Source organism: Falco punctatus (assembly GCF_963210335.1).
Source record: "Falco punctatus genome assembly, chromosome: 2".
NCBI lineage: Eukaryota > Metazoa > Chordata > Aves > Falconiformes > Falconidae > Falco > Falco punctatus.
In genome coordinates, this window is record NC_137581.1 from 72,465,668 (window position 1) to 72,480,487 (window position 14,820).

At 35.8% G+C, this 14,820-nt stretch overlaps 1 protein-coding gene across 4 annotated transcripts in view; it reads right to left on the reverse strand.

Moving 5' to 3' along the window:
• Window positions 1-14,820, reverse strand: part of HERC2 (HECT and RLD domain containing E3 ubiquitin protein ligase 2) — a 112,525-nt gene that overhangs the window by 26,717 nt on the left and 70,988 nt on the right. For 3 of the 4 annotated variants that reach the window (XM_080377359.1, XM_080377361.1, XM_080377358.1), the window contains 17 exons: window positions 14,211-14,386; window positions 13,631-13,742; window positions 12,549-12,630; window positions 12,303-12,446; window positions 11,637-11,727; window positions 10,215-10,392; window positions 9,682-9,763; window positions 9,428-9,599; window positions 8,362-8,506; window positions 7,421-7,646; window positions 6,375-6,546; window positions 5,611-5,797; window positions 4,692-4,832; window positions 4,082-4,273; window positions 2,223-2,376; window positions 1,405-1,512; window positions 150-281 (listed from right to left, as the gene is read on the reverse strand). In XM_080377359.1, coding sequence (XP_080233485.1) covers window positions 150-281; window positions 1,405-1,512; window positions 2,223-2,376; window positions 4,082-4,273; window positions 4,692-4,832; window positions 5,611-5,797; window positions 6,375-6,546; window positions 7,421-7,646; window positions 8,362-8,506; window positions 9,428-9,599; window positions 9,682-9,763; window positions 10,215-10,392; window positions 11,637-11,727; window positions 12,303-12,446; window positions 12,549-12,630; window positions 13,631-13,742; window positions 14,211-14,386 — 2,494 coding nt within the window. The remainder of the gene's footprint in view (window positions 1-149; window positions 282-1,404; window positions 1,513-2,222; window positions 2,377-4,081; window positions 4,274-4,691; window positions 4,833-5,610; window positions 5,798-6,374; window positions 6,547-7,420; window positions 7,647-8,361; window positions 8,507-9,427; window positions 9,600-9,681; window positions 9,764-10,214; window positions 10,393-11,636; window positions 11,728-12,302; window positions 12,447-12,548; window positions 12,631-13,630; window positions 13,743-14,210; window positions 14,387-14,820) is intronic. The other variant, XM_080377360.1, reaches the window with a different exon arrangement.

Consider the following 14,820-nt stretch of genomic DNA (forward strand, 5'->3'; position numbering starts at 1 on the left):
CCTAAATATGAATGAAAACATTTTCTTAGTGTGAATGCAAATGAACTCTTGAACTTCAGCATGTAAATACCATGCAATAAATGCAACTGCGAAGAACAGACAAGTAAATCTACTCTCTTGCCCTTCTGTAAATATCTTATATACCTTACCTGCAGCTGGCATGATAGGGTAAACAGTGAATCGCCATCCCCATCCATTCACAGAACCATCACTGATGAACTTCCACTTTAGTTCATCCCCTGGAATTCGCAATTCACTAGACCAATCTGACCACTCACGACCTGTTACGATAAGTAATATGAACATATTCATCTGCACTGTCTCAGCTGATATGCAAGCCATTCACCAACAGCAACTTCCTTCCATGGTTATATATTATAAACATCACATAAATGCATTCAAGAAAGAAAAGCTATGTAAAGCACAAGTACATACAGAAGTTATAGCAACAAAACTCGCTTCTTGAAACAGTTCAATTAGCACTACTAACATACATTCAAAAGACAATTTTAAGAGCTCAATAAAATCCAGTCTTATTTTCAAATTATTTTTTCATATTACAAAAATATATAACAGCATATTCATTAAATTATGCTTTGCAGCTTTTTCCAGCCAAGAAATATCTCAATAATGAAACACACGTGCATCTGAAACAGTCTGGGAAAAGAAGGAGAGGAAAAAAAAAAAAAAAGTAATATTGGTCAATAGTAAAAGCTCACTTCACGACTGCTCAGAAACACTAAGCACAGGCGGTAACTACAGAGACCCTTGCACTGATGTAACGTATGACTAAGTTCAATGTAAAATTTTTTAGAGGAATATTTTTAATCTCATAATCTACTGAAAATTAATAGTACTTAAAAATTAAATCAGAAGCAAGATAAAAGATGTGAAGATTTGATGTAGCATCGCATACATAGGCCAGCACAGAGAATAGGAAAAGAGCACCTAGCTATTATTTTGGGCATTCGACAGCAGAAGAGCATTTGTCTTGACTGCATGAAAGCTCAAATTTCTGTAAGTACGACTTGAAAAAGAAAAAAAGCTAACAAAAGCAGTACCCTTTTCCAGTTGTGTTCCACTTTGTTAAAATATACTTTGATTACACAAAATTCACATATGTTGGCAGGGGTGCTAAACTGATTTTTTTGCTCTCTAACTGCTCTTAGGAAGAGCACGACAACATGCTCTTTTGAGAGCTTCTCTATATTCAAAGATGCAGAAATCACTCTTACATGTCTGTGTCTAGACCCTGCATGTTTTTTAGTTTAAAACAGAGTAACAATTTACATAGTTTTTCCTGATATCCCTCACAGTATGTCAGTCACAGACAGTGGTACATTTCAATCAGCATTTAACAGTAAATCACACAAGACATTTTTGAAAAGCACTAGCTCTCATAACCTGATCGGACGGAAACAATTCTGTTGACACCATCCATTATGGTGAGTGGATCATGACGCCGCTCTGTAGAACACTGGCGATCAAATTCTACCCTCAGTCCCTCAGCACCTAAACAGCAACAAAGAGTTTACACATTTCTACAGAGCAATCGCTACCACAAGCAAGTGCAGTACTTCAGAAATCCACATGAAATCAAACAGCTGTTTGGAAGCCACAGCACTCATTAATAAAAATAACTTCCTTTGGTTTAAAGACATTATTTGTCCATAATTTCTTCTTCTTGAAAGGCTTACATCATAGCAAGCTCACCTGAGTAGGGACTAGCAGACAGAAGACTATAATCAGAACATTACAAACTAAAGTTGCAACAGACAAAAAAAAGTCTGTTTACAGTTAAGGCAAATAGCTCTTTGTTGCCTGTACCTTTTGATAAATACTAGGTAACATACTGAAGGAAGCACTAAGTGAAAAGACAGTGTTAAAACAGGAAAGTATTTCCCTAATGCTCAAGACTATAAGACAGATGTTCAATTACTGTCCCTGAAAAAGACTCAGTCCTTCTCAGCTACGTAACTGAACAGAATACAGCAACCATATACAGCTGCAGTCACAGCCAGTGAACCCAAAAATGCGTATTTCACAGGATGGAAGCATTCATGCAGTATGTAAGTGTTTTAAGAAAGACTTTATTATAGTGACATGATACATAACATGGCTTTAAAAGTTCAATACGCATTTTTGCAAGCTAAGGAAAAATTTTCTGCATGCAAGCTTGAAATCAGCTGTATTTCATTAATGTAACTCTAAGAATTCTATACCTGGTATTTTAACTGTGCCACTAGAAGATGTATCATCAGTATATGGATGGCTGCTTTCTACCACAACTGGTTGCGAAGAGAGGCGACCACTTTGTGAATCAGTTGCTACATCTTCTAGTTCAGTAACACAAAGCTCCAACAACATATCAGCAACCTAAGAAAAGAAAAACATACACTTTATGAAAAGTAAGATTGATTAGTCCAAGAAATCTAAGCCAACTACTATTCTTCCCATATTTAAAATAAATAATCACTTGTTTTCTGAATTCTGATTAATAAATCAGACTCATTCAAAAAACATTCTTTTTGGTGTTGTTAAAGCCAGACAAACGCCTAAAACTAAAAGCCAAACCTACGTTTCCAATAAGTAAATGACAACACAAATAATTGCTTACCTTACATAAAAATACCAAACTGAAATCTAAACTGTAAAGCGTAGGCCAAGAAATTAATGAAAGGTGTAAATATTCAACCACTACGTAATATTGCAAAACACTCTTTAGAGAAAATCTCAGTAGTACTCACTTTTAAAGAGCACTTTCAAATAAAATTTCTGACTCTCAAGGTCAACAACAGAACAGAACAACAACAACAACAACAACAGAAAAACCCAAACCACAAAAAACACCCACAACGTTGTTCAGCTTTACACTATTAACACTAAAAGCAAAAAAAACCAGAATTAATGTATTCATACATATATAGCATGCATTTAACTGGGGCAGGAAGGGAATATAACTACATCTTAAACCAAGAACATGGGTGTAAGATAGCCGATCAATGAAAACCAGGGTGCAGGGAAAGTAACAGTTCGAAAATACCACTCAACTGCCTCTGCATGAATAGCATCAGTTAGGCACTCCTACAGTCCTAGTTTACTCAGGACAGAGATAGCATAAGATTTCAATGTTTAAAACTGAAGCAGTCTTGTCATTTATACCATCAATAAATAAATAAAAATTCTCAGATTCAATGTGCACTCCTTAGCAAAGTCACTATTCATTGTTTTGGTTAGTGAAGCCAAGTTTAATAAAAGAACACAAAACTCAGCTTTGCATAATCACTTCTGATGTTTCAAACCAGTCTTGAGCAACGCAAAGCCGTAAATTAACTACATCTTATGACCATCTTAAAGAAGTGCACTGTTACTTATCAGAAAAAATTGTTTAATGGGTAAAGCTACATCAAAGGTTAAACAACTTTCAGTTCATTAGTACAAGGAGATATTCTATAGTTTATGATTTGTAACATTCTTTCATATAGCTGCTGGTATCCAGTATTAACAGTATTCATTAGTTCTGTTTGTTAGTTGTCCCCAAAAAACTCACACCTGTGGATACCTTTTAAATAGGTAGAAACTTCAATGCATCAAACTTAAAATCTTAAAAATTAAGAATAATTATGATATTGTTAACAGTACATGAACAGCATTTTTAGCTAGCAATGAAGACTGCATCAGTTTGAGAAATAAACTCAGATGCAAACCAAAACCAGTATGTAAGTTTTTAAACTAACATTCCACAGATCCAGGAAATAGGCTTGGTTAATTCAGCTTCATTCCAATAGCCACAGCCACTTGTCCAACACATAAATACATTTCATTAATCTTCTATTTTAATGTCTAATTGCAGCATGACAGACGAGGAAATAGTCTGTCACTGACATTTGCAGCACATGCATATATTCATGTAGTATTTCCAGTAAAATCATTAAGTTTCACATGCATTCAAGTTCAAGTCAAATCTTCGTGTTTATTAAGTTTCTCAGTATGCTGAACTGCACTTCAAATACAAGAAAATACTCTAGTAAGCTATTACTAAAAAGTACATAGTTCAAATGCAAAAGAAACAAAACCTGACCTGTGGGTAAGCTGTGCCCATACCAGACAGCACAGCTGAAAGAACATCTCTTCCCTTGTCACCTGCTCTGTTGGACACAGCAAGCTTTAGCAGGTCAACCATGACTCGCGTGTCATCTGGTACTAAGAGACTAGTAAACTCATCCAAGTACTGCGGTTCTGGGCCAGATGCTTTACTTTGACTTTCTACATCCTACAAAACAAATTGCAGAAATATTTAGACAGTGAAGATGAAAGAAATATTTCACTGAATCTGAACAAGTTAACTTGTCTGAAGAAGTTCAAAGGTAGTTTAAAACACACTTTATAAACCTGGGATTACATGGCCCCAAATTATTGTTAAACCCATTCCTCAAATGAAAAAGCATTCCTAAAACTAACCTACTTTAGCATCAAGACACATACACAAAACCCCAAAAAACCCCACACAACACCCATCCTAAAAAATACAAAACAAAACAAGAACACCCACACAACAGTACTGTCTTCGAAATGATTTTTAAAAATGCAGTAATTTATAGCATAACTTTAAAAGCACAAAAAACCAGCAAAACTGCTTGATAAAACCATGGTAAGGAGTTAAGTTTTAAGGAAGGTATTAATAACATTACTTCTTTGGTTTTTGTCATGGTTTCTGCAATGATACTGGCAGCTCCAGGATCATCTGTGACTGGAATGAAAGGACGAGAAGATGCAGCAGCAGCTGAGGGAGTTACAGCAGATGGTGTCACAGCATCTTCTGAGGAAACAACCTAGCCAAAACAAACCATTAACAAAAGCTGCAACAAAATACTGTAAAACCTTGTAAGAGTCTAACTATTTATTAGAAGGGCTTACGTTCAAAGATAGCAGCAATTTAAAACCAGCCATAAATTCAGAACCAAGATATGCTCCCTGTATTTTTGCCTTCTATTTTATGTTCCTAGCTCAGCAAATCAGCCAACACCCTCCTCAATGCCAGCTGCTAGAAAAGCGTACAATAAAACATGAGTGCCTGCAGAAAAGTCTACAACATAGAAGACAAGCCCTAATAATACATGTCAAATTAATCATTTGTTAAAGGAAACGATCTCTTCATAGCAAGCCTTTTTTCCTGCTTCTGTGAGCAGTTGGGAATCAGAGCAGAATTCTATTCAGGCCCTCCTGTCTACATTAGTTGATATAAGTTTACAATTAAATTTCATTAAATAATGGTTAAATATAAGTTTAGTCTTGACTTTTTTTCTTTTTTTTTAAAGATTGCGCCTGTGAAATGAATTTAATATCTGATCAAATGGTTAATACGTCCATGCTAACTCTAAAATACTACTAGAAATCATCACAATTGCATTTAAATGACAGTGCGTTCTGAGAGTTCAAAACTGATTCCACACCGAAATTTTAGTTTTTCCAAATCTGACACATGACTACCCACTCCTGAAATTAAAGCATGAAAGAACTGTTTAAGCTCTGTTACTATCAAACTAAACAAGACAATGTTTTTCGGCTTTACTGTTAAACACTGATGGAGAAATTAATCTGACACTTTACCTCTCCTCTCCTGTCCTGCCATGGGTTTGGGCTCAGCCTCTCTTCTATATCTCCTCCAAGCGTGCATTCATCTCCATTTGCAGGGCTTCCTGTAGAAGTAGCATCTGAGGGGGGGGCTGGTGATGATGAGGGACATTCTACTGGTGCAATCATACTTGCAGGCATCAATGCTCCAACAACTGCATCCCTGAAATCATTTAGGGCAGATAAATATAAAACTAATTATACTCTCTTGTTGAACTCAGAAGAAGTGGTATTAACTTGTCTTAATAAAATAAGGAAAGGTTTCCAAGGTCAGGAATTTAGAGACTAGTTAACTCCATTCTCCTTTGGGCCTGATGCTTAAATACTGTGTTTTAAGGCCACTATTTTACCTAAGTTCCTCTTCGTAAGTTTTAGCACAAATACTTTGTTCTCTACCAACAACATGGAGGGCACCTTAATGTTTCACTGTTGTTTCAACCTTGGCCCCACTGCTTCCCTCCATATCGTCTATCATGATTTACTTACACTCCTTTTACATTATTTACTTGAGCATTGCTAAATAAACATTTTTTTCCCCCCAGGCACTGGGGAGCTTCTGTAAAGAGAACACAACAGCATAAAGCTAACATCAACATGGAAAGAAAGTTTAAATGAAGTTTGGGCCTATCCTGAGGAGTCCAGATTTGTTAAACAATTTATACTGACTCAGAGAGACCCTAACAGATGGTAAATTATATCATCTTTTGCTCTGCAAAAGACAGAAATGTTTGCATGCCTACCTGGCATACATGATTTGTAAAGCCATCAGTATGTGAGATAATGCCTGCTGTTTGGCAACATTCCCATCAAGTGACAGGAGAATCTTAGCAAGGGAAGGGCGATTCGGCTTGGAACTGTTTGCCCCACTAATTTTGTTACTGGCAGCAGAAGAATCTGCATCTGAAGGAACACCTGGAGTGAGGAAAAAAAAAAAAAAAAAAAAAAAGACAGCATACTTTTTTTAATGGTATAATACATAACAACAAAATAGATAAATCAGTTCCAGTTAAGTCACAAAGATGATTGTAAAACTAATTCTACAGTAGATTCTTAAAACGCAGTGCCTACAGTTACAACACTGAAGTCAACACTAAGGCTTTGCAATAAGGGCTTTCATAAAATAGTGTACTACCTTGTTATTTACTCATGAAGATTAAGGTAATACAGTTTTGGTAATAAATATTTTGGTGATCAGCATCTAAAACAAGCTTTACTTACACAGAAATTTCTCAAATAGCAAGAGTATTTATTAGATACCCTTAAAAATACCAATCAAATCCTATATATATATATTCCTTGCTCTTTTTTAAATGCATTGCCTTGTCCACAAGAAAGCTTAATTAGCAAAATGTTTGGGGCTGTTTTGCCTCCTTAATTCTTAAGTCGCTTACCTGAGAAACAAAAGGTAACATAACATCAAGAATTAGAGAAAGAGATAACATTTAAGACGACCAATATTACAGTAGCATCCATCTACCATTACCTCCATAAAGCTCTGGGACATTTGATAAAAGCATATTGCATTTTAATTTCCTGAAGAACAACAGAAGGTCGAATTAATGCTACTTCTGAACAAGACCTTTACAACTTTCACTTTCAGGAAGAGATTTTGTTGAGGTTTTTTTAGAGGAGTGTATGGGTTTTTGTTGTTTTGTGGCGTTTTTCTAAAAGACAGTTCTGTTTTTGCACTCTTATCACCTATTAAACCACACACAGAGCGAACTCTCCAATGGCATAAAAAAACCCAACACCCACAAACAACCAACATAAGGCAATAAATACCAACCAAGATAAGAAGCACCCAAAGGGTCCCTCGCTGTCTGGAAAAGGACTGGTTCATGAACAGATGGTGTAGCTACATCCACTGTTGTCCATGCTACACTGTGGGAAGACCCACAAGCAACCCGAGTGATTTTCTGGCCTTCCAAGCCCTGGACAAGAGTGGGCTTTCTATTGACTGTAGTAGTTCCATTGCCTTGCTGCCCATGGTCATTGTCACCCCAAGCATAAACCTGCCAGTAAACATTTCCACATATTACTTTGCTTCATTGGTTGCCGCATTTAATACTTTTCTTAAAAATTCCTACAAAGGAATCTTAGTGATTTGTATTATTAAAATCTGACACTGTAGAGAACCTATTGCCATGACTTTTCCCCCCCCCTCCATTAAATAATGCAGGTATTATCATACACTTGAATTAAAAAAAAAAAGAAAAAATTATAGCAGCATTTTATCAGATGATTCATAAATCATCACCAATTCATAAATCATCAGTTGATTCATAAATTATTCAATGTTCACAGTGAACAGTAAGTTAGAAGAATTAGTTGCATAGTAATTACATTGGGGATCTGAATAAATACTATGATGATAATGCTGGATCACTGCAGGAAAACCTGTCCAGAATACTATGACTGCTTCTGTATTTCGACAGTGGGAAGCAGGGAACTGATCATGAGATAACACATAAGCTAGGAAAACATTACAAAAGCTACTACAACAACAAGAACATTTAAACTCCAACAGTAATACAAAAGCTAATATATTTTAAATTACAATCATGGTTATATTTTACTCAAGATTTTAAAAAGCAAATAAATATCATTAGAAACTTCTATTCCATTTAATCAGCACTGACACTATTACACTCTTCCTCCTCAACAATTTAAGTTTAACCTTTTCTGGATGAAGGAAAAAAGAGAAAAGAAGGACGATGCACAACGTACCTGCCCAGTGTCAGTAACTGCTAGACAATGGAGTGCGCCTACAGCCACATGCACAATCTTTTTACCTCTCAGTCCTTCCACAACTTGTGGCTTTCGAACATGCACATCTGTGCCATGGCCTAGCCTGAAGTAGTCACCCTTACCCCTGCAACAGATAGTAAGTGTAAAATTCAAAACAATTCCACTGTTTACACATTCCTCTGTCAATGCAGCTTCCCAAATCAAAATACTTATAATACTTAGAAAATCAATGTGTTTTGATAGACTTGGGACAGATTTATATTACAGAGGATAAATCTAACAATAACAGGCTCTCTAAATCTACTCTCATGAAAAAAAAAAAAACAAAAAAAACAAAAAAACAGGAACTAACATGTTTTCAGAATTGAGTTTTTTCCACACTGTTGCAAGCCTCAATATAGGTTCTAAAGCCTCCATAATTTAAATTCTCTAAAGCTGTTACACAAACTGCACTAAAAAGACACCACAGGCAAAAGTGATGTACAGACAAAAAAAACCCTTGACATTTCTTCTACTGTGTTTTAGTAACCATTCACTCAGTTCTGCTCTTCACCACCACCAATTTTTCTCAAAAAAGGTTATGTTACACTGGAGACTAGTATGATGCCTACAAAAAGCTGTAACACATACATTGTGACTTCTCCCTCAAACCAGCACAAATTCAAGAAGCCTCAAAGCAACTCAGCCACCCTTAAGTGCAGGCATGCACAGCTGAAAGAGGCAAAAAAACTCCTTGTAGACCTGTAGCATCATGAAGTAGCTGTAGATTTTATGACTAGACATAACACTGTTAAGACAAGCTGGGGGAAGGAAGGAATGAACGAACAAAAATTTTGCAAAACATTCTTAAAGACTGCCAATTCCCTTTCCTCTTACTCCTTTTGTCACTCAAAAAAAAAATTTAAGAGGGGGAAAGCGACAGGGAAAAATACAGTTTCCAGTGGCCACTCAGAAATGACAGAGTTAAGACAGTCAAATAGCAATAAATGCACGATATACTTCACAATAATTGCTTTGTTAATAGTTTCTGGCAAACATAACATACCATGTCCATACCACTCCTGACTTGGTCAGTGCCAATGAGAACTGTGCACCACATTCAATCTGACAAACACCTTGGCCGTTCAGTCTTTCAATGTTCTGAGGAATGTTGCATCCTTCACTTCCTCCTCGGCCCAGTTTTCCAAAATCACCATCACCCCAAGAAAACACCAAACCTAACAAACACCAAACTGCAGGTCAAACAATGATCACAGCATTTCCATGTGCTATAACGGTTCTGAAACAAGATATTCCTACCTTCATCTGTCAAAGCAAGAGTCTGAGCATCTCTGCTTCCACAAGCAACCTGAATGACTCTGTGGCCAAGGAGCACTTTAACCTGCAAAATAGAAAAACTAAGCAAGACATTTTAAAACATAATTTCTTTGAAACTTTACAGAGATTTTTCAAGATCTTATGACTGATCTTGTTCATTGTGCCCAGCCTGAGCATGCCATTTAGCAAAGGGTTATCAAGTCTTGCTCACTTATGGTCCAACATCACTCAACAGTAGCAGCTTTCACCTATGTATCAAAGTAGATGCAGGACATGAATGTTCTAAACAGCACCAGCCATTTCATATCACTTCCCAAGGAAAAGAGTGGATCTTTCTGGCCTTCCTGAAATAGCTTGCCCATTGTTAGAGGCATGTATAGCAAAACCTAATTTAGATCACTCCAAAATGATGCCTTCGTACTGCTTTCATGGGTTTTCACTGTACTTCAGCTTTTATTGTTATCATTTATTAAACAAACACATTCACATTTCATCAGAGACAAGAAACATTTTACCATCTTAGGCTTCAGCTGTGTGGTATTATCTCCATGTCCTAGCCTTCCATATTCTCCAAGACCCCATGTATACAGTTCACCACTTGAGGTAATGGCAGCACTGTGAGAACTGCCACAAGCGATATCACGGATGCGTTTGGTTTTCAATGCTTCTATCAATCTGGGTTTATCACAGTTCCTACAGAAAATGAGTAAAGAAATCATTGCATTCATTATGAAAAAATCGTACAACATACTCCAACTTTCATAATCCAAAAACATTTTGTGCAATAACTAACATTAACCTAAAGTAATATGCAACATCATGACTCCAAGACGTACTCTTCAGGTAGCACCATTAAATCTAAAGTTTACACTATTTTAATGTACTTCAAAGTTTATTTAATGAAATATTTTATGTATATGCTACAAAACTTAGGTGACAAAGCCAAAATACCAAAGTGATGAATCAATCAAAGAGTGTGTAATACAAAGTGAAAACTGATATCCTGTCACTGCCCAAAGTTAAGCCATTTGTTATCTGTGGACACAGAGCCAGATAGCAAGATTAAGAGATGACACTCCCATCCTAACTTCACTCTTCATGAGAGAGAAATTAGAACTGGGATTTACTGTTAGGCTTCTATGAGAGTACCAGAAACTTTTCATATGGTTACAATATTCTTTAAATTCAGGGAAGAGTTTCAGCTCAAGGTTTTCTAACACTGTGTATCAAAGCCACTATTTTTGTAAAATTATGCATGGCCTCTAGAAAATTTGCTCTCATGACATGCCCAAGAGTTGGTTCCAAGTCTTACTTCCAATAAAATTATAGAAGACATAAGGCAGTTGAACAATAAACAACAATACTGCTCTTCCATTTTCATTGATATGACACACATACCCCTATGAACACTCATTTGTTGCCACATATTAACCATCTGAGTTGGCCACTGTAATGTTTTTATGTATTCTGAGGTGTTCAAAATGTATCAGAATAGCAAACAAACATTTCCCCATGGGGTATATTTATCTCCCCCTTCCCTGCCCACCCCTCCTTTCAAAACATTGCTCTGTGTGCATACAATAAAAAACCTGAGAAAATCCAAATTTTCCTCAAAGCTGTTCTGTGGAAGACTAAACTATATATTACTGAAAGGGGTAAGAAATTTATGTGAAATTTATTATGAAAGACTTTATCCACAAAGTATGTTTCCAATTATTGCATTAATTGAATAGCTCCTTTTTAAATGACTGAAGATTACTACAAGCGCTGCACCTTAAGTTGATGTGCACTGCTAAAAAAAATCCCTTCACAAACACAATTCTTCTGCCCCCCAGTTCTATTAAAAATCCTGCCAGTCAATAGTGGTGGTCAGCTGTGTTAGAACATGCAACACAAATGTTCTCTTACTGAAATACAGACACATTTGGTATCCTTACATTCGACTGAAGTGACCAAGTTTTCCATCATCTCCCTCGCCCCACGAAAATACCTTTCCATCAACAGTTAATGCCATAGCATGCCGGCCACCTAAAAGTGTAAACAGAAGTTTAAATTTTCAAGCTTTCAAGCAGGCAGCAGGTCTTGCAGAAATCTCAGAGAAATATTTGACACTGCTGTACTTCTACAATGTAACTCTATAAGCCTTTCAACCCAATATACATTACTTATTTTCTTCAGAGTTTTTATGTGATTTGACTTAAACCACAAAACTTTTGTGAGACTAGGCTTCCTGGCACATTAAAACAAAAAGAATGAACGTGCAATTTGCTGTTTTCAGTGCTGCAAGGGAAAAAAAAAAGAAAAGCCACCATTTCGCAATATTAAATAATGGAAACACTTTGGATCAGACTGAAAAACTATTCAAAAGCTAGCAAATTTAACTTCCAGCAAGTAAGAAACCACGTATGGTCTACATTCATAGATTTTAATAACAGACCTATTAATCTGACATTGTATCCAACAGACAGAATTTAATAACCTGTATTTATTTTTAAAGTATCAGATATGCTGAGCTGTCATAGCATCCAGAAAAATTGCAAAGCAAGTATTTTCAGGCTTAATGTGTTATATTTATATATATAAAGAACAGCAATAACCGATACCTGAGTGAACAGCCACCTTCTTCACCACATAGTTACTGAGAGCTGTAATCTGGCGGGGAATAGGCACAGTTCCACTAGATATTCCTAAACCCAGCCTTCCATTTGTGGCTTCTCCACAGGCATATACTTTACCCTCTACAGTCACTAAAATGAAGGAAGAAAAAAGTTTGAAATGCCATTAATGTTTCACAGTTGGAAGTCTATTTCTGCTCTTAAATAATTGTATTTATTTTAAACTTATATTACCTGCAAAAAGGCTTTTGGATCCTCCAGCTACTTGTACAACATTCAAGGCAGACAGGGTTTCAGAAAAGGAAGGGACTTTTATCTAGAGCAGACAGGAAATAAAAACCATGACAACACGCTTTAAAGTTTTACACTTTAAAAAGAAGAGCTATTCCTAAGTAATAAACCAGTTACTCTAATATGTACTTTTCTTTTTGTTTTTAAACCACATGAATTTTGTTTTTAAATACATGAAGCTCCCAATATTATTCAGACACTTCACACATACCAGTTTATATATATACACCAGACAAAAGACAGAAACTAAGAAAAAGCATTTAATACTGAAACCATGATAAATACAAAATCTAAGAAAAAATGAAATGTGATATAAACAGGGACTTCCCTTTCAGTAAAGTTTTTTTAAAAAAACTGAAGAAAAGAGTAACTTTTTGTTTCTTGAAAGGCACTCTACTGATAAAATGTGTACTATTGTATTTACCACATAGATTAAAGAAATGCTCTCTTAACATACTTTTCAGATTAATGGTAACTTAAATTGATTAAACAATCACCACATATCTCCCATCTTGCATTATATTAAAAATTATGTACAAATGGCTTCATACAGGGCTGAAATTCCTCTCAAATTACACTGAATTGTAATCAAATACACAAATCAAAAGATCAGAATTCAACTTTTTTTTTTTCTGATGACTGCACCGTGAACATAGAATACATAAAAAAGTTCACCAGTATCTTCATTTCATACACACAAACTCAAAAGGAACAGAATATGTATAGAGTGCTACATATTTTTAGAACAATTAGTTCACCATCTAAAACAAATTAAGTGGCTGCTAAAAATTAAACTGGATTTCAGAGTAACAACCAAAATGCAAATTTTCTCCAATTTTCTATCCAGCAGATGTCTTCTACATGTCTTAGCAGTAACAAGCCATTAAACCTACTCTTCTTAGCTTTTGATAATAAAACTGTAAAATTCAGATTAAATTTGAATTAATTTTGAGTTGTGTGAGATTTCTACTTTTTATTTTTAGCTGTTTCTGTTTTGTACTGAAGTATGAAAGCAAGAAACATACCTTGGAACCTTTAAGCCCTCCCAACTGGTCTTTGTCATTCAGTCCCCAAACAAAAACTTTGGTTCTTATTGTAGCTGCTGACTCGAGCCCAGCTGCCTTCTTTCTAACAAGGCTGAACATATTGAGAGAAAAAAAGCAAGGCCAGTTTAGCAACCTGCATGCTATAGCACAAACACCTTTTTACTGGATTTACTGATTCTACAGTACTCAAACTACACCACCACAGTTAATTGGTGGCTGTAACAACTAAAAACCAGAAAAAAAAATATCCCAGAATGTTTTGCTGAGCAATGGTAAATATATACATGCCCATACCACACAAACACATCAAGTTTTCAGCTAGGTTTTCAACTCCAAGTATACCGCAGAAACCGGAGTTGCACAAAATGCTACTGACTTACCAGTGTGATAATCTTAAACAAGTCACTTATCAACAAATTACCTACTTACAATTCTAACAAAGATACCGATTTCTCTTCACTACCTGATTAAGTAGTAATTCTTACAACAATCTCCTGAATTAGAGGAATATATGGACACCAGGGTTCTTCATTTCCCCCTTGCCGCTGCAGTGACCTACCTCCCAGTGTTAGCTTTATCATCATCCTCTTCCTCATTATCAGACGCAAGGAAAGGGACTGCAGCCAAATCTTCATCCTCCGCACGTATACGCCCCAGTATGCTGAGGCCATGTATTTTGCAATCAATTCCAGAGCTCCTGCACTGCTTGATTGCAATCTCAATATACCTGTGGTACTAAGACAAAAAAAAAAAATTGCCATATTTTCTGTCCTATATAACTTTATAGAACAGGAAAAAAACTAGAACTTTTGCTTGACTTTGTCACCTTAACAAAATGAATCCGTAACTTTAAATGTTTGGCTTTTCAGCCCTACATAATTCATACTTCAAAAACATATAGCCTCATTAATCTGAGAATGATTTCACTTACCATCTTCTAAAAATTCATCATGCATTCCTCCTTGCTGTTACTAAAAAATGTCAGAACAAGTATCCAAAATAAGCTTTATCACCCACCAAAATTATCCTGAAATTTAAGTTTATTGAGATGTCTTCTTGGTTCATAGGTATATTGATTTACATAAAAAACCCTAAAGTATATTTACTACTAAGGCTATTACAGAGTTACACTGTGATTATGGTAAAACTTACAAGGATAATCAACTTCA